The 18,827-nt window shown below is 42.4% G+C and overlaps 1 protein-coding gene across 1 annotated transcript in view; it reads left to right on the top strand.

The window, feature by feature from the left end:
- Nucleotides 1-2,685: 2,685 nt before the first annotated feature.
- Nucleotides 2,686-18,827, top strand: part of SLCO3A1 (solute carrier organic anion transporter family member 3A1) — a 355,323-nt gene continuing 339,181 nt past the window's right edge. Inside the window, exon 1 of the mRNA XM_063445626.1 lies at nt 2,686-3,185. Coding sequence (XP_063301696.1) covers nt 3,015-3,185 — 171 coding nt within the window. The 5' untranslated portion in view covers nt 2,686-3,014. The remainder of the gene's footprint in view (nt 3,186-18,827) is intronic.

The raw sequence follows: 18,827 nt of genomic DNA, 5'->3' as shown, positions 1-18,827 counted from the left end.
GTTGTTCCTATATTTAAAAAGGGTTCAAAATCCTTGCCTGGAAATTATAGACCTGTGAGCTTAACTTCTGTGACTGGGAAAGTATTTGAAGGGCTATTAAGGAATAATATTAAGGAATTCATTGGGAAGAACTTTGTTATTAGCAATAATCAGCATGGTTTTATGAAACATAGGTCATGTCAAACTAACCTAATTGCATTCTGTGAAGAAGTAAGTAGAAGTATAGATCAGGGTCTTGCAGTGGATGTGATCTACTTGGATTTTGCCAAGGCATTTGATACGGTTCCTCACAAAAGGTTAGTCTTCAAACTAAAATAAATTGGTCTAGATGAATATTCTTGTTCTTGGGTAGAACATTGGCTTAAGGATAGAGAACAATGAGTTGTCATTAATGCTAAATTTTAAGGCTGGACAAAAGTGGTAAGTGGGGTCCCTCAGGGTTCTGTTTTGGGACTGCTTCTATTTAACATATTTATAAATGATCTTGAAATAGGCATTGAAAGCCATGTATCAGTGTTTGCAGATGACACAAAACTTTGTAAAGTAATAAAATGTGAGCAGGATATTGCTTTGCTGCAGAGGGATTTGGATAGATTGGGGGACTGAGCACCAAAATTGCAGATAAAATTTAACGTAGAGAAATGCAAAGTTATGCATTTCGGGGTCAATAATGCACAAGAAACTTACACCCTAAATGGTAGTGAATTAGAGATAACCACACACGAGAAGGATTTGGGAATTGTTATAGACAACAAATTAGGCAGCAATATACAATGTCAATCTGCAGTTGCTGAGGCCAGTAAGATTTTGTCGAGTATAAATAGGGGCATAAATTCTCGGGATGAAAATATAATTTTGCCTCTTTATAAATCCCTGGTAAGACCACAACTTGAATATGCTGTGCAACTTTGGGGATATCATGGCACTAGAAAAAGTGCAGAGACGAGCTACAAAATTGATAAAAGGAATGGAGCATTTTAGTTATAAAGAAAGGTTAAAAAGTTTAAATCTCTTTAGTTTAGAAAAACGGTGCCTGAGAGGGGATATGATAACATTATACAAATATATTTGGGGCCAGTACAAACCATTAGCTGGAAATCTATTCATAAACAGGGCTATGCATAGGAGACGAGGTCACACATTTAGGCAGTAAGAGCAATAAGGATATGGAATTCTCTGCCTGAAGAGGTGGTTTTATCAGAGGTGGTTTTATACAGATGTTTAAACTGCAATTGGATAAATACTTGCAAAAACATAACATACAGGGATATAATTTCTAATTAGTGTGGTAATAGCTGCTTGATCCAAGGAGATATCTGACTGCCATTTTGGGGTCAAGAAGGAATTTTTTCCTAGTTTGTTGCAAAATTGGAAGCACTTCAGACTGGGTTTTTTTTTGCCTACTTTTGGATCAACAGCAAAAACATATGTGAGGAAGGCTGAACTTGATGGACGCAAGTCTCTTTTAAGCTATGTAATGGTGGGAAAATAGGGTTTGACCGAATAATTTTTTTCTAAAAATAAAATTTATTTCAGGACCTCTAAAACGTGTATATTTGATGCCTCAGCTCGTTTGTTCATTCGATGGCTATAATCCTCATTAACTGGCTTTTCTTTTGGCTCCACAGGCAGACAAGCATGATCATGCATGGGCTAGTCGTTTCTGAAACTGGAAGCACAAGTCTAATAGTAAATGCATTTGTCTAGCTACAATCAGGCATCTTTATGATGTAGGACATTTTTGGACATTGTTGGAGTAGAAGTGAAGATACTCATGTTTATGTATGTTTGTTGTAATATATTTAATTTTAACATAAATACATACATATTGCTGATAGGGAAAGAGTTACGTAGGTATGTTAATCTAAAAATCTGGTATGCTTTAAGAGGAAATCTTTGCAATTCGCCATCTTTGGTCTCCATGTCCTGTCTCCTCTAGCCTGTTGTAGATAGAGGAGATATTAGCATAACCAAGGTTTCAGTAACTTTAAAAATAACTTGCAAAAACATACAGCACATTTTACAACTAGGCCGTGTTGCCCTAGATATTTCAAGTTTGTTCTGAAGTTACCAAAAGCAGCCGCAAAGAAAATGTATCCATTTATTTCTTAAAAATGCTCTTTGATCAACATTTAATCGTCAGAGATGTAAAAAAAAAAAAAAAAAAATGTGGGGTGTGATGGGGAGCATCCAGTGAAGAAGTGTTCATAATTTAACCCCTTAATAACTTTGCCTGACCCATTGTTCAGAAGTGGTTAATTCGCATTATTTCCAATAATACTTGATCATTTTATCCAGTGCTCATCGCTACAGTTGTACATGAACCCTCATTAAAAAATAAAAAAAATAAAAAAAACACTATGTCTTGAATTGTAAAGGGCTTTCGTAAAGGAGAACCAAGTCTGATACAATGCCTGTATTCTTTTAAACTAGTTGAAGTTCACATTGTAATGTCCTTATGTTTCACACAGAGACACACACACACACACACACACACACACTGCAGCATTCTTTTTCAGAAGGGGATCTGTGAGCCTAGGAAGCAGATGCAGTTCTAAAATGACACTTTGTAACATTTGAAATCTTCACATCCACTAGAGGTCAGTTGTGAGCGCTGTCTGTTAATAATAAGAGCAGGCAAGTGTGGCCTGCAGCCATTTGCCTAGGAATACAGTATATCTGTTATCCAGGAGCTTAGCAATAGGTCTCCTCTCCCAGCTACAGCTACCGGCGACTTGACTTGGACTTCTCTTTTTTTTCTCTTCTTTTGCTTTAGGAAAAGGGGGAAAGCTGCGGAAAGATGCAGGCACTGGGGTTGGTTCTTTTTAAGCTCTTGTGATTGCAAAGAGGGAGTCAAAGAGGGAGGAGGATTGTTGAACAGGCAGCAAGCAGCAACAGCAGCTCCAGTCCACTAAAACCGAGGAGACACCACAGGCTTGTGCCAGCTGGGGACCTGGTGCTGCTAAGACAGCGAGACCCCCTTGTAGGAGGAGGGTGATACCCTTCAAGGAAGGATGCAGGGCAAAAAGAACAGGTGCTCCAGTGAAAGAAGTGGAGACATTCAAGGAGAGGAGGCACAGAGTAAAAAGAAGAAAAAGAAGGCATCTTGCTTTTTAAACATCAAGATCTTTTTGGTGTCTGAGTGTGCACTGATGCTAGCCCAAGGGACTGTGGGAGCATACCTGGTGAGTGACTTGTAACTTAGCTCAGGACCAGTGGTGCATTCAGAGCCCCCTGGTGCACCCACTGTGAGATAAGGTCAGTGCATGGTGTGGGCTCAGGTTACTCAGTGCTGCAGAGACACAGGGTGACTTTCTAGGCAGCCAGGTATGAGGCAAGCTGCTTCCAACTCTTATTATTAATGCTAATGTGTCTAAATAGAAAACGCAGCTCATTGGGTCCAGTGCCAGCATCCTCTGCAATAGGCAATGGGAGCTCCATGTAATTTATGTTGAAATAGCTGCAACCGGCTATGCAGTGCTGGAAGTCGTGTTATACTGTACATTGTTATGGCTCTGGACTGTCATTAACTGCTTGTCAAGACTTCAGCTTCAGGGAGAGCTGGGGGCGAGGGGGGTGGGGGATTATATATATATATATATATATTTTTTTTTTATTCGCATTATTTTATATACCTGTATATATGTTTGTATGGGAGGAGGACAGACAATATTTCTATATTTGTCAGCCTTAGTGATGGAGTATTTAATATAACTTACACACTATACTACTGGGTAATGACTGCGGATTTGTTATATTATGTCATTATTTGCTGCATAGTTTAATGCTATCCTGTTTCTTAGCCAGGATAAAATAATAGCTCATAAAGTATCACTCTGTGGTAACACTTTATGGTCCAGTGGTTCAAGAATTTGCATGATAAACTTTAATGTTATCCTATTTGTAAACCAGAATAAAATATTGGCTAATAAAGTATCACTGTGCGTTAACACTTTATGGTCCAGTGGGATTAAGAATTTACAACCTTAGTTTCTGGAGGTTGCCCCTTGGGCTCTGCATGATGTGAGCTGCATTTACTAGCAGCACCTTGCCACAGTTTGTGTAGAAATGAAACTTTTCATTCATTTGGCACGCAAAGGGTTAATTGGAATAATGATTTTACGTGTTTAGTTTTTTTTGTTTTTGTTTTTTTTAACCTTTTGAGATTTGCCTGGGATTTGTTAAGTAATCTGGCACCCATAGGGTTAATAAAAAATATTGCCGTAGTCTAATCATTTATAATTACACAGAGGTAATGGCGTTGCTGCTATATATGTGTATATATATATATATATATATATATATATTTTTTTTTTTTTTTTTTTGCTGCATATGCTCCTAGCAAGTAACAGCATGATGAGGGTGAATGTCTCCCTCACCTGCAGTCTTTGATTGCAGTGTGAATCCCCCCTGTGTGTATGAAAAGCGGTCTACATAAAAGTTATTTGAAGGGCAATATAGTAGATTATGAGAATTTGATAGGCACACTTTGCACCTCCTGACTGAATGACTAAACTGCAGCATATACTCCTGCATCTAAGATGTACACAGAAAACTCTCATTTGACCAAAGCTGGAGGGAGGTAACTAGTCATGTAATCACTGAAGTTCCAGACATGCTACTCAAGGGCATAAGGGACTTAAAAAAAGAATGTGCTCATCATCCCTGAGCAGCAGGTTAAAAAGTACAACTCCAGTCTCTAATGACACTGCAAGTGTGCTCTGATGGTAATATCATGCTTAGGTGCTAAGTTTAAAATGATGTTTGTAACCTTTAGAACCTATTCTTCAAAGAGATGCATGCTGTGTCAAGTGTTTGAATTGTTAATAATAGATTTTACTCTGTCTCTATATTTAGAATAAGTATGTTTACCACTTTGTAGCCCATTCTACTGTATAAGTGAAGGACTAGATGTGTTCTGCTATTTTTTTTTTCTCTGAGCTGCTCAGTACTGTGGACATCAAGTGGGTCCTGCGATTTGCCTGCCCAGGGGCAAAGTGTCCCTGTATTCAGTTCACCACTGGCAAACATCAGAAATAGCCCAGCTGTAATGTCACAAATTTCTCTGCAATGTCAGGAAAATATCACAATAACATCAAGAATGTGTGTATGTTAAATTCGCAAATATCAGGAATATTTCACTAGTGTCAGAAGTTCAGTATTCTCCAACCTTTCTCAGTGATATGACGTGTATCAGTACAGTAATCAAAACCATTGATAATTCCATAATAATGATACTTGCCTCTATAAAGGGATCTACTCAATAATACGTAATCTGCAATTTCAACATAGTATTATTCCAAATATTTTTTGGTAATCATGAAAATATTGTTATTTTTGTTAATTATAATTAGTCATAACAGTTTAGCATCGCAAATAAAATATTGTTATGTTGCATGTGCATTATTTATACAAGGGATATATGATTGTTGTTTTGATATTTGAATCATATTAAACATAAATCAGCTTTTTTGGAAATAGCTATATAATATTAAGCATATTTTATTTTCCTTATTTTAACATTATTATATTAGGAATTTATTTGTGTTCATCAAAATAGCGCAGTAATACTTGGCTTAAAGGCACAATATAGTCACTAAAACAACTTTAGCTTAATGAAACCGTTTTAGTGTATATATAGAACATGACCCTGCAGTCTCACTACTCAATTAACTCCATCTGCCATTTAGGAGTTAAATAATTTTTCTTTCTGTTCATGCAGCCCTAGCCATTCCTGCCCTAACTGTGACTGACACAGCCTGCATGAAGACAAAATGGTTTCATTTCAGTCAGATGTAACTTACTTTAGTTTTGATATCCTGCTGTGTGAATTGAACTTTAATCACACACAGGAGCCTCCTGCAGGGTTTAACAAGCTATTAACAGAGCATGAGTTACGAAATTTTAAATGAATCAGAATTTTCAATAAAGTAGTGTAAACATTAGATGTTTCTTTACAGGAAGTGTTTAAGAAGGCTGTGCAAGTCACATGCAGGGAGGTGTGACTAGAGCTGCCTAAACACAGTTATTTAATTCCATAATGACAGAGAATTGAGCAGTGAGACTGCAGGGGCATGAGCTATACACCACAATTGATTCATTAAGCGAGAGTTGTTTTGGTGATGGATTTAAAGTGTCCTTTAAATCAGTTTTGCTTAAAATGTTTACTCCAACCTTTTCTGGGACTTCACCTTTTGGAGCTTAGAATGCCCTATTGGGCTAAAAGGCACCGCTAACTTAAAACCCCCCAAATAAAGCTTTAAACTTACCTGTATCTAGAGCCTGGAGAAACCTTCCTCTTCTGCATGACACACACACACACACGAACGCGTGTGTTTGTCTCGTGGATGCAGTGTCTGTTGTGTGGTATAAGTACTGGGGGAAGAGGGGTGCCGTTTTTATAAATTAGTTGGGCTTAATTCCCCCTTCTCTCCACAGGCAAGAGGCAAGGAGGGGGGAATTAAGCCGAACTAGTTAAAAAAAACTGCACCCCCCTTCCCCCAGTACTTATCCCACACAACAAACACACAGTACAGCAATACGCAAACAGACACTGCATCCAAAACACACACACTGCATACACACACTACATGCACTACACTCACACTACATCCACACACACACACATCACACTATTTCCCCCCTCCCTGCCTCCTACCTGTGGCCAGGAAGGGGGGACACATTTCCCTGGTGGTCCAGTGGCTATAGCAGGCTTATAGTGAAGAGGGACCCAGGAGTCATATTGCACCCTTCAGCAGCAGCATGTCTTTCCCTCTCGCAAGCCATGGTAGCATTGCTGCGGGTTGCCATGGCAATGCTCTGGCATGCATTGCGTGCCGCGCGGAGCATTACCATAGCAACCCGCGGCAGCACTCTAGCAGTTCGCAACGGGAAAAGACATGCTGTATTTTGCTTCCCTGTGTCTTCTTGCATGATGAAGAGGGGCCCAGGAGTCAAAATGCTGCCTCTGTAAAAGTGCGCCCCGGGCACCCCCCTAATCAGTGGCACCCGGGGAGGACCGCCCCTTCCGCCTCCCCCCCCTTAGTACACCACTGCCTATAGGCAAGTTTGAATGTGTGTGCAGCACTTGCCGCGCATGCTCGTTAGGTCCTCAATGCTCTAATAGGAGCATTGGATTGGCCACAGCAGGAGGATGTGACTAGCTTCAAGGGAGCCTCTGTGCTGGAAAAAGGTTAGTAAATCTTGATTTTTTTTTTTATTTTAATGCACCCATGAGGCAAAGGAGGGGAAACATGGATAAGAGTAGGGACAGGGACACAATAGCACTATGAAGACATATGTATTTCTAATGCTATTGTGTTCCTTTAAAGTAAATACTTCATCATTTTCATTCAATGTCTATTTTCATAAAATATGTTTATTTTCCATACACTGGTGATGTTTAGCTGAGGTCATAAAGGAGAGAGACTGTAGCAGCTGTATTTAGTTCATCAGATGTTTCCCAGTCATTCAGTCATCATGTAGTACTGAAATAGCTACATTAGTTCCCTCCAGGATTGAAAGTAACATTTAGAATACGTACTTAACCATGTACAAAGAGAAATGCTTGTGTTTCTGATACAATGAAACACATTAAAATTGTTTCACCCCTCTTGAACTGCCGGTGAACTACAACTCCCATGATCCTCTGCCAACCATGGAAACCTGTAGGGCCGAAGCTCTTTAACAACTAGGCCTATATAGGAAACCTCTTTAAAGGTGAAAAACTTTCTTCATAATCCTGTGTCAGCCTTTAGCTTCGGAACAGTAGACAAAAAGGATTATGAGAATGAAAGTTCATAAACAGCTGTAACATCTCTGGCTCCTGGCCTGTGTTTTAAATGATCAAAGTTTAGTACAGTTTCATGCAAACAAACAAAAATAAAATAATCATGGAATAGAGACCAAAATGAACAGTATGGGAAAATGAAACTCTAGTTCTGAGTTATTTTCTAAACTTGTAACGTTCTTATCAACTGCTGACAGCAATCAAGTATACAAATCCATAATATTTTAACTCAAAACAAACAATATATGTCGGAACCGTCAATAAAGATAGGGGAAAAATAAACTAAAAATGTGAGTTAACCCAAATGATCCTAAAAGAAATTATAAGCATTTTGTAAAAATATTAATGTCCATCACATGAAACAGATACCCTAAAATATATAAATATTTTAACAAAACATTTAAATATTTAATGTGCCAACTGTTTTACACATAGTAACATTAGAATATTGGATGGCTCAAACTCTAGCCTACAATCTACTCTTTAATTCTGGCTACTCTCGTGTTTATGTAGCCATAAAACAGGAGCTAAACTATAGATTGATGTGGCATTTGCTTCCCTTTGGCATTCGAAAGGGATTCCACAGTTTTCAAACTACTGTATGAAGTAATATTTCAATACCAGTCAGTGGATGCCCATAATAGGATATGCAATTTATTTCTCACACTGTTGGTACTCACACGGGTAAATGACCTATAAGGAGAGAACTTTGTTACTGAAATCTGCTATTGTTCTACGGAATGCTAGCCTCAAGTTTCTAAATAGGCGTTACAGAATCCCTGTGGTATTGACACTTCAGACTTACTGCTCAAGGGTAAGGTGTGGTTACATTATTATTATTATTATTGGCATTTATAAAACGCCAACATATTCCGCTGTGCTTTACAATAATACAATACATATTACATATCGACAAGCAAAAGGTGACAGATTTACATTACCTGGAAATTGGTGTGACGTTGAGGCTCCTTCCACTGATATAGTCATAAAGGTTATATGAAGATGCAAAGGTCTTGAGTTCCACATGAGCTTTTTTGCACCACAAAATGTAATTCACATATTCACTTGCTTTCTTCATTGCTCCTGTGACATATTTCACCACGTAAAGGAACACTAGATTTTTTCCAGGGCTTCAATCAGAGGCAAACCTAGGTCACTTGGCACCCGGGGAGGATATGTATGTTGCTCACCAAAAATGTTTAGATGCTCTAAGGACTCATTTAATACATTAGGAATAAGCATAGAGGCAGATAATAGAGGTGATAATGGAGGGACTATAAAAGAGACTTCCTGCTCATGATTCTCTTCAGTGTTGTATTGTCTGGACAAGGCATCTACCTTCACCTTTCAAGTACCTGGTCTATAAGTAATGATGTGATTAAATAGGACCACCTAGCCTGTCTGGCAGATTGCCATTCGGCCTCACCTATGTATGCTAAGTTCTTGTGGTCTCTAATTATTATTATTATTATTATTGCCATTTATATAGCGCCAACAGATTCCGTAGCGCTTTACAAAATGATCATTAAGGGGTTTTTATAACCTTCCAATTAATGTATCCACTATTTTAATACTGGAATAATAATAACCAGGAATTCCCTGTTACCAGTATCATATTTTTTTCTTAGCTGCTGAAAGTTTTTTGGAGAAAAAAAAAAAAAAAAAAACACAAGGATGCAGGGGAGTGTCATGGTTCTCTCTCTGGGAAAGGATAGCTCATATTACAGTCTCAGAGGCATCAACTTCCATTCTGTCTCTTGCTCTCCTAAAGAGCAACACTCCACTCTTTCCTTCTGCAATGCTACTTTTCCACCTTGTTTGGTGACTGTCACCCTTACTGTATTTGTACTTCACCTCCTCTAGAGCAAGGCCCTCATCTACCTAATGTTCCTGTGTCACTGCGTAATTGTCTCATTTATTGTAAATGTACCCCTTTTTCATAATATTGTAAAGCGCCGCGGAATTAGTTGGCGCTATATATATTTTTTAGAAATAGAAAACAGAAAATTGGCATGTGCGTATGTATTCACCCCCTTTGTTATGAAGCCCATAAAAACCTCTGGTGCAACCAATTACCTTCAGAAGTCACATAATTAGTGAAATGATGTCCACCTGTGTGCAATCTAAGTGTCACATGATCTGTCATTACATATACACACCTTTTTTGAAACGGCTGCAAGGCTTGAGTGAACTGATCCATTTGGTTCCTCATCCTTGGCCTCATAGGTTGATACTTGCCGACTTAAAACTGCAGGGTCCAAGACCCTGTCATCATATCAAGATAAACTATGACCTAACACGCAGTACCCAAGTTAGCAAATAGAGGGTCAATAGACGTAGGTGAAAAATATGTATAGTCTGATACTAGCCAAGGTCAGGGATACAGAATGAGACAAATATGACAAGACAAGCCCAAGGCCAAGGTTAATAGAAAGAAGAATAGTCAAAACAAGCCACAGTAAGAAAATCAAATTTGTAATAAAAGATAAACTAGCTCTCGGATAACCAGTAATGGAAACCACGATGGGGCCCAGAAGAAAAGCTGAAATGATTATAAATAACCTTAGGAGGTGAGTGATTGATTGGTCAGTTTTTCCCATGTGATGTAAAAACATGCGATGATGCAAGCATGTTCGCGTCACTAAAGAGAATAGAGAAGGCAGAACTATAAACGGCTCTGGCAACCAAATGCCAGAAGAAAATGGAGCAGCATGGTAGGTGGACGGAATATGCATCCCCTGTATGGTAAGAGGCCATCTGGGATTGCACTTTGTGTGACTGCACCTATCCGGTGCCGTGACATAGAGGCTCCTATCACCATGACCACTTATAAAAGGAGAAATGGTCATTGTGGTTGGATTATACCTTCAAAGTAAGTAAAATGTATTCTCCCCTGCATCCTATGACCACCAGACCCACATGGGATCTGTCAAATATGCAAGGATCCCAGAAAGTGACAGATCCACCTTAAAATGTGCTATGTAAGCAATCACACAAAGCATTTTCTTTCAAATGTTTTTTTATTTTGAAAAATAATATATTAATTAATAAACAAACATGGAAAATGGATCTACATAAGATAATATAACAGGTAATGGTCACAAACAGAAATGTATATACATAACTAGAATACAGTAGCTGAGATAAATAACTAGAAGTTATTAAGATAAAAGAGTTAATGTCATAGTGACTGTGGCAGACCTCCTGGTACTCCAACTGGGTACCTCAGCCAATCGCACTTTCTAGTGCTCATGAGTACTATAAGCACTGCACCAGACACCATAACCAACGTATCCCCCCCCTTAGCCTCCTCAGCTTGGCTGGGGTCTCGCCATCCCTTCCCACCTTGGACCAGCACCTGGATCCAGCTCCCAGTAAGAAGACCTCTACTCCAAGAGAGTACAATAATCCAAAGCGCAGTATAGCAATTCCCCCACACACATTAACCAAGGCTTAATGCTTGGAAGTAGTCTGTTTAATGGAAGCATAGTCACAGAATTTATACAAGTTACAAACTCCTTGTCTGTGCCTGAGAGATAATTGAGTCAGGAACTGTACTAACTTTATCTCCAGGTACAGATAAACACACATTTTTCAGACACCCCAAAAGTATCCCCTGTGGCGGGACCACTGCCTAACTGTGAATTGCCCTTTTTCTATGTGTGGATGTGGATGTTCACTCCTAGAATGTGTGTTTCCACTTTTTAATGTTCCCCTTTCTGTAATTTTGACTGTAAAATCATGCAAGATACCTTTTGATCACCCGGGGGCGCTCTAACGAGGTGTATAAACCACAGACCACAAGTGTCAACTACGCAGGGGTGCTCCTTTTAGAACGTTTACTTAGAATGTTCACACCTCACTAACGAGGTGTGAAAACCGCAGACTGCAAAGGAACAAGCGGCGTGTGCTCCCCCTGGGCGGCCGCCGGTTCGTATCACCGAATGCCCATCAGGGGGAGCATTTGTCTCCCGAACCGGCCTGCGTACACTGTGTTCAATCCCTGTGTCAGGGATCATCCTGCCTGCTACTAACAGAGCTAAAATCACTCGTCACCCTCAAACCTGGGAGCTATGAGGCTAGGCTCGTAGCTGCCCAGGCGAACGCTCTCTCCGGCGGATACCTGATTGTGGTTGTCCACCTGGAGAGAGAGACGCATGCCACCGGGGAATCTCTGGAGCTGTGAGTCGGTCTAGCAGCTGCAGACCTCCGCTGACCACGTGGAAGTCCGTGCTGGCTAATGGGAGAAGGAGCGCCCATTCAAACTGGATTTGCTCCATTCTTCTGGTTGGTCGGCACGAGTGAGCGCTGATTGGTTGCCCTGGGACACCTGTGACCAATCAGAGCAGGAGCACCCATTTAAATCTATTTGTGCCTTTCAGCGGATTGGTGCCAGTGGGTTTCGCGCCCTATCTTCTGATTGGGCCGCGAAACCCCTCTCCTCCCCGAGCAATGATTGGTGCAGCCGAATTTCATGCCCTTTCTTCGGATTGGGCGCTAAACTTCTTCCTCCCCTGAATGCTGATTGGCGCGATTTGGTTGGCGCACTTTCAGCTGGTTGGTTGTTGCTTGGTTTAGGCGCAAACTTTAAATTCGCCGGACTGAACCAAGCAACCCCATGGAACTAATTTCGGGGATGTACAGAGCCTTGAGCCCCAGACTTTCAACGCTGATATCTCAGGCTCTGTACATCCGATCGCCCCACTTTTTGCAGGGATTCCAGGTGGGACCCGGGGCTATTCATCAGGCAAAAATTAAATTTAACCCTGTACCCCGTTCCCGTCCCGGGTCTTCGAGCCCAAAAGCTTACCCACCTTGTATGTAATGTGTATTCATGTGTGTCCCTGTGTCATGTTAGTATCTCCCAGAGTGGGAGATGGTTATCTGTCACCCAGCCCCCCTCCTGCCTGAGATTGTGTTGTGTTGGATGGAGACCCCCTGTGGGGTTCTGTGCATAAAAAGCTGTGTGTCCAAATAAAGATTGTCAAAGTTGTACCCGGGAACAGTGCGCCATCCAGTTACTGGGGAAAATGGGTCTGACCTATTATTACTAAAAGGAATAACCAGCCAGGTTATCGAGCTCCCTCTACACCCCCAAAACACATTAAAACCCCCACAAAAGTTACAACCCCTGATAGACCCGGTGTGGGTGACCAATATCCAAAAATCGCCCAGATCGGTTCAGGGGTTCAGGATTTCTATGGAAGTCATATTTTGACCGACCGTGTACATGGTCCTACGCCCAAAACAGTTCCATAATTTCAGTGCTAACGGTTGGTCAAGTTTCTACGATTCTACTGAACAGTGCCCTTCTAGGCGGTGTAGAATCCAAACACCGGCGATGATGGAAGTCCAGCGGTGTTCACGAGTTTCCGTGTCCGATTTGTGTTCCATTAACTCAACGACCAAACACTGCTGCCTGCATTCATGCGAACAAGATGGTCGCCATCTCGTGGTCATTCATACGAATTGTGGTCACCCAGAAGAACAATTAGAACACTGTGGTTAGAATCGTTAAGAGGTGAAGATAGGGCTTAGCAAGCTCCCGGCTGGTCCATGGTTCGTATGTCTGTTCGGTTCCCAAACAGCATAAGAAAATGGCACGAACTAAGTCTTTTAATAGGCTTTTTGCAGGGCCCATAGTCTTTGGGCAGGAGGCTAGCCAGCAGGCCCCTCCAGGAACATGTGGCAGAGGCATTTCTGCCACAGTGACCAATAGAAAACTTATAATACTAATAGAATAATAATAAACTCAGGGATAAAATAAAACAAAAAAAAGGGGGGTAGGGGGGTGTTAAGGGAAAAATATTGCGTCCGCAATGCAGCCCAACATCCATCCACAATAAAAAAGAAAACAAAAGGAAAACAATAGATAAGTATATAAAAGAGAAAAAAATGATGTCATGCCTCAAATAAAATCGAAATGAGAAAGAAATAAAAAGATTAAAAAAAGGTGAGAAGTTTAAAAAATGAGATTCGACAGATGGATAATCAGACAAATATAAATTTATACCTCATCGCTTTTTTCCAGTCAGCCCAATCGTGTCATAAGAGGACACCACTGGCTGTTGGTATGTGGAGAACAAGCTTGCATCTCTTACTTTCAAATATATTAATAAGAACATCGGTGATAGAGGGAATAGCAATCGATTACAAAGCATTTTCTGAGAACTCCAGTGTGGTTGTATGTGGAACTCTATAAAGTGTGGTTGCATGTGAATCTGTATGTTATTCTGTTTGCCAGTGTGGCCATAAGTGATCCTTTCAGTGTTATTTACTAAAGTATGAATTGTTGGCTATTGTAAAATCCCCAAAATATAATAAAAGGTGAGAAGTACTTTGAAATATAACTCAGAGGCAGCAAGTTGAGGTGGGAAATATGAGTGGTTCCGTTTTAGAAAAGTTGTAAATAAATGGAAGACATACAGTTAGAGATGGCATTGAGGCAGTTTTTGATGTGTTCAAGGAGGGCTGGAGAGAGGTCACAGGAGGAGAGATAAATCGGAGTATCATCAGCTTATAGATGGTATTGAAATCTAAAATAGTTAATAAGTTACAGAGAGTGGCAGTGTAAATGGAGAATAAAAGAGGATCAAGAACAGAGCCTTGGGGAACACCAACGGAGACAGGCAGTGGGAAGTTGACATCAGAGAAGGAGACACTAAATGTGTATTCATAGGGCAAAAACCAGGAAAGTACAATGTCATGGTGGCATATGTTGTGGAGGATTTTAAGAAGAAGAGAGCAGTCAACAGTATCAAAAGAGATCAATAAATAAAAGAGAAAAGAGCATATATGTAAGGGGGATATATGTACATATATCATAAAGAGTTCTGAAAAATTCTGGAGTTAATAATCACAAGCAGGTGATCTACATATTTTGTGTGTGTAATGTAACACTCCTCATAAGATTGTATAGTATTATAATATACACAATCTAACACACCCAGTTTTCAAAAACATCTGACATAGGCAAAAATAATGGGGATATAGTTACAGTATCTGATCATACATTGCATAATTCTACCATGACACCAATTTACCCCATTTTAGGCAAGCCCTATTCTAGCAACCTGGGGTTCTCTGCAGTGCAAGGTTAAGTAGGGCGAGGAACAAGGCACCTCTGACAGCAAGAGATGAAAAACCAAGAGTGTTGACCTGGGCCAGTGGTGTTCTAACAGGTGCGCAAGGGGGATGGGGGGGGGGGAGGAGGGGTTACTGTGTGTATTGTAAGTATATCCAGTGGCTGTGAGTGTTGTGGCTATGTGTGATGTGTGTTTTAGGTGTGCGTGTGGCTGATTGTATGTGGTATATTTGTTGTAACTGTTTGTGATGCATATGTTTTGGTTGTGTGTAATGGGTGTTTTGACTGTTTATTATGTGCATGTGTTTTGGCTGTGTGTGATGTGTTACCGACTGTGAGTGGGTAGCGTTTGAATGTGATGTGTGAGAAGCAGAAAGTGGGAAGCCAGCCAGCCTATATATTACATTATTTAAAATAAATAACATTTAGAAATATGCTTCCCCACCCCCTCACTTACCATTGGACAGGAGAGATGCTATTATAACGATTGCATGGTGGTCCTGGTGGAGGCTGTTTTTATGGTCCCACACCCTAATGGTCCATTGGGGTTGTTATCATGGTTTCACTCACTGGTGGTCTGGTAGGGTAATCTGTAAAGGCATTTTCCAGTCCAGGAACACGATGGAGCAATCCATGTAATCTGCATCTGCTTGAGGGGCAGACCACAAGGTGTAACGAGAATATACCCCTACACGCAGGATTCAGCCAAACAGAAGACAGCACAGAGGAGAGATACGTCTACCGGACCTTAGAGTGGCCGGACTCGACGTAATAGGAGAAGTACAGAGTCAGGAACGATCCGAGGTCAAGGGCACAAAGAGACAGCGTAAACGAGAACTAGCCGGGGACTGGTACACAGGAATCAGCAAGCCGGCAAACAGTACAGACAAGGATAAAGCGAAAACGAAGTCAGAATACAAAGCCAAGGTCAAATACGGAGGAACACAACTGAACACAACAAGCACTAAAGGGAACTGTAGCAGAAACCACGATAGGGCAAGGAACTAAGGGAAAAGGGTAAGTATAAATAGGTTCAAAACTAATGTGATTGGCTCCTGTCACTTCCACACCCCCAAAAGGTAAGTGTATGGGGTGTGTGGGATGACAGGGGCCAATGGGAGACTTTTGGCAATTTAGGCTCCCACTGTCTCTTTAAGAGCGCGCCCGAGACTGGCGGCGCGCTCTTAGATTCAGGCGGGACATGTGACCGCATCTCGCGGTCACTGCCCGCCTTCCTGCCTGAAGCGTCGGATGAGCCGCGCGTGGCTCGTGTAGCCGCAGGACCGCGCGTGGCTTGAAGAGAGGACCGCGGCCGGCCCCTGGGAAAGGTGAGTAACGCTACACAAGGTCCCTCACAAAAATGAGGTGGAACCGGACTGGTCAGGAGGATCTTTTGATCTTCCTACTGGTGCATGAAGTTGCAACCTCTCTATTTCAGCTGTCAGGTATATGGCCTGTCAGGCCTTTGTTATGACTCAGGTCTGCTTCTGATTCAACACACAGCTATTGGGAAAGCATGCATGTATGTCAGTATAGGAGTAGAATAAATATCTAATGTTTGTATGATGAGTATATTTGTGTGTGTAATGAAAGTCAATCATGATGTGCCTGTGTGAAGCGTCAACTTTATGATGTGTGCAAGATTGATTGGTAACTGTGGTAATCTGCATGTGGGAAGTGAATCTGTTATGTGTAGGAATGTGTGTCAGCTTGTGTTCATTAAAGGAATAATCTGTTAACTCTGCATGGGGAGTGAATCAGGTGTAAAGGATCCTGCTATCCGTGCAGCGCTGATCCTTGTAGCATCTCCCGAAATCCAAGCTGAAAAGAGTGAAGTAGTGATTATAGCTCCCAATTCCCCAAACATGAGTCGAGACTTCATGAAGGGGTAAAACGAATGTGTTTATTGATGGCCAAACTCAGCCCTTTTTATGATGGTCTCCCAGCAAGGGAACTCCCACATGGGACCTTGTGGAAGACTGTAACAAAATATGCAGAACCAATCAGTATACAGTACACTTCTTATACACACCCACAGGAAGAGTGTAACCCCTCCTCTGTATCCTGGAGATAATTAACTTACCCCTCCTCTCTATCCTGGAGATATTTAACTTAGGTGGTTGCAGAGAACCTAATTATCTCCGGGCAGAGAGAAACATGTGCTTTTTACCTTTTAACAAAACTGTATTAAAATCAATAACTCATGTTTCGCTGAACGAAGTCCCCATGTTCCACACACCCCCAGATAGCTTGGATCTGAGCGCATATTATAGGCGAATAGCGCTCAGATCCCACGAACACAGTTCTCAATAACGTCGAGTAAAGTTTAAGTTCACCAGCTGTAATGGAAGTTAAACTGCACAAACCCACATACGAGTGTAACAGGGGAAATGTATAATCCAAGCAAGTAAGGCGAATGATGTGATCCAGAGACAGAGGGCTCTGTCCCAAGTGCCTTAAGACCCCATGACTTAACGGGCCAGCATCCCAGGGTAAGAGGCTAGCAATCCGGCTCCACAAAAGGGATAGGTGGGTAGGGCAGTTTGTCACATGCAGACCCAGTGACAAAAGCCATTTTGTCACACATCTCCCTTTTCCAAACGGACTAACAGGGTATCTGACCTCCTGCCGGTCAGTGCCCTTGTTAGTCCAGCAGCCCACCCACAAAACAGAAACAGCAGTACAGCCCTCCCACAATAACTGGTTACTACACCTGAGTGAGGGAAAAACTTGTCCATGTCCGGGTGCCTCACCACGGCTGTGTGGGGGACTGGTAGGCTGCCTTGGTGGGTGGCTGAGTGGGCAGAGACCAGCGGTACTCTGCCCTGGTACCAGCACTACTACGGGAGTAGTCTGGTTGAAACCTGGTTGCTGGAGACCAACTGTCTCCCCTTTAGCTGCACAGCTCTGCTGCTGGAGACCGACTGTCTCCCCTTTTTCTGTTCAGCTCTGCTGCTGGAGACCGACTGTCTCCCCTTTAGCTGCACAGCTCTGCTGCTGGAGACCGACTGTCTCCCCTTTTTCTGTACAGCTCTGCTGCTGGAGACTGACTGTCTCCCCTTTAGCTGCACAGCTCTGCTGCTGGAGACCGACTGTCTCCCCTTTTTCTGTACAGCTCTGCTGCTGGAGACCGACTGTCTCCCCTTTAGCTGCACAGCTCTGCTGCTGGAGACCGACTGTCTCCCCTTTAGCTGCACAGCTCTGCTGCTGGAGACCGACTGTCTCCCCTTTAGCTGTACAGCTCTGCTGCTGGAGACCGACTGTCTCCCCTTTGGCTGCACAGCTCTGCTGGAGACCGACGGTCTCTACTCCTAATACAGTGTCCTGCTGCTGGGGAAAGGAGACTGGGCTCTCTATTCCCTGCTGGACCGGTGAAGAGACCTCGGTCCCATCTCCACCTGCCGACTGTGGGTCCTCCCCGGACCAGTCTATGAGGTCCCCTACCTCTGCAGCTGGTAGCGGAGCAGGGTGTACCCCAGCCGGGTCTTGCCAGTGGTAGTGCTGCAGGTTAGGCTGTGAGTGGATCAAGCTGAACAGATGTTGGTAGTCCTGCTCCAGCTCCCACTCCCTTCTGACCAGGAATGTTAGATCTGCTCTCACCCCCCTTTCGGGAGGCCAATCGTGTAGGTCTTTCCTGTAGTCCATAAGGTCCCAGAATCTGGACTCTCCCGTGCTCCCAAAATCCATTTTGTCAAAGGACTCCCATAATAGACCAGGGCCATTGTAATCCTCACCCTCGGGTCTGTGGTATTCCTCCGTCCAGGGAGCCTGCCGTGCTGTGTGTCCTCTAACCAGGTCTCCTGCCATACCAGGGTCTCGAGCTCCGACACCCACTCCTTCAGGGGCTGCTCCCCCAGCAGAGGCTTTCGCAGCACCAATCGCATTCGCAACCTCTGCTCCTCACTGGGGAGACTCTTGCTCCGTTGTCGCTGCACGTCCTCCATGGCCTCGTGC

Source organism: Pelobates fuscus, chromosome 3 (genome assembly GCF_036172605.1).
Source record: "Pelobates fuscus isolate aPelFus1 chromosome 3, aPelFus1.pri, whole genome shotgun sequence".
Classification (NCBI taxonomy): Eukaryota; Metazoa; Chordata; class Amphibia; order Anura; family Pelobatidae; genus Pelobates; species Pelobates fuscus.
The sequence above is the reverse complement of the archived record's forward strand: the minus strand, read 5'-3'. Positions and strand labels throughout refer to the sequence as shown.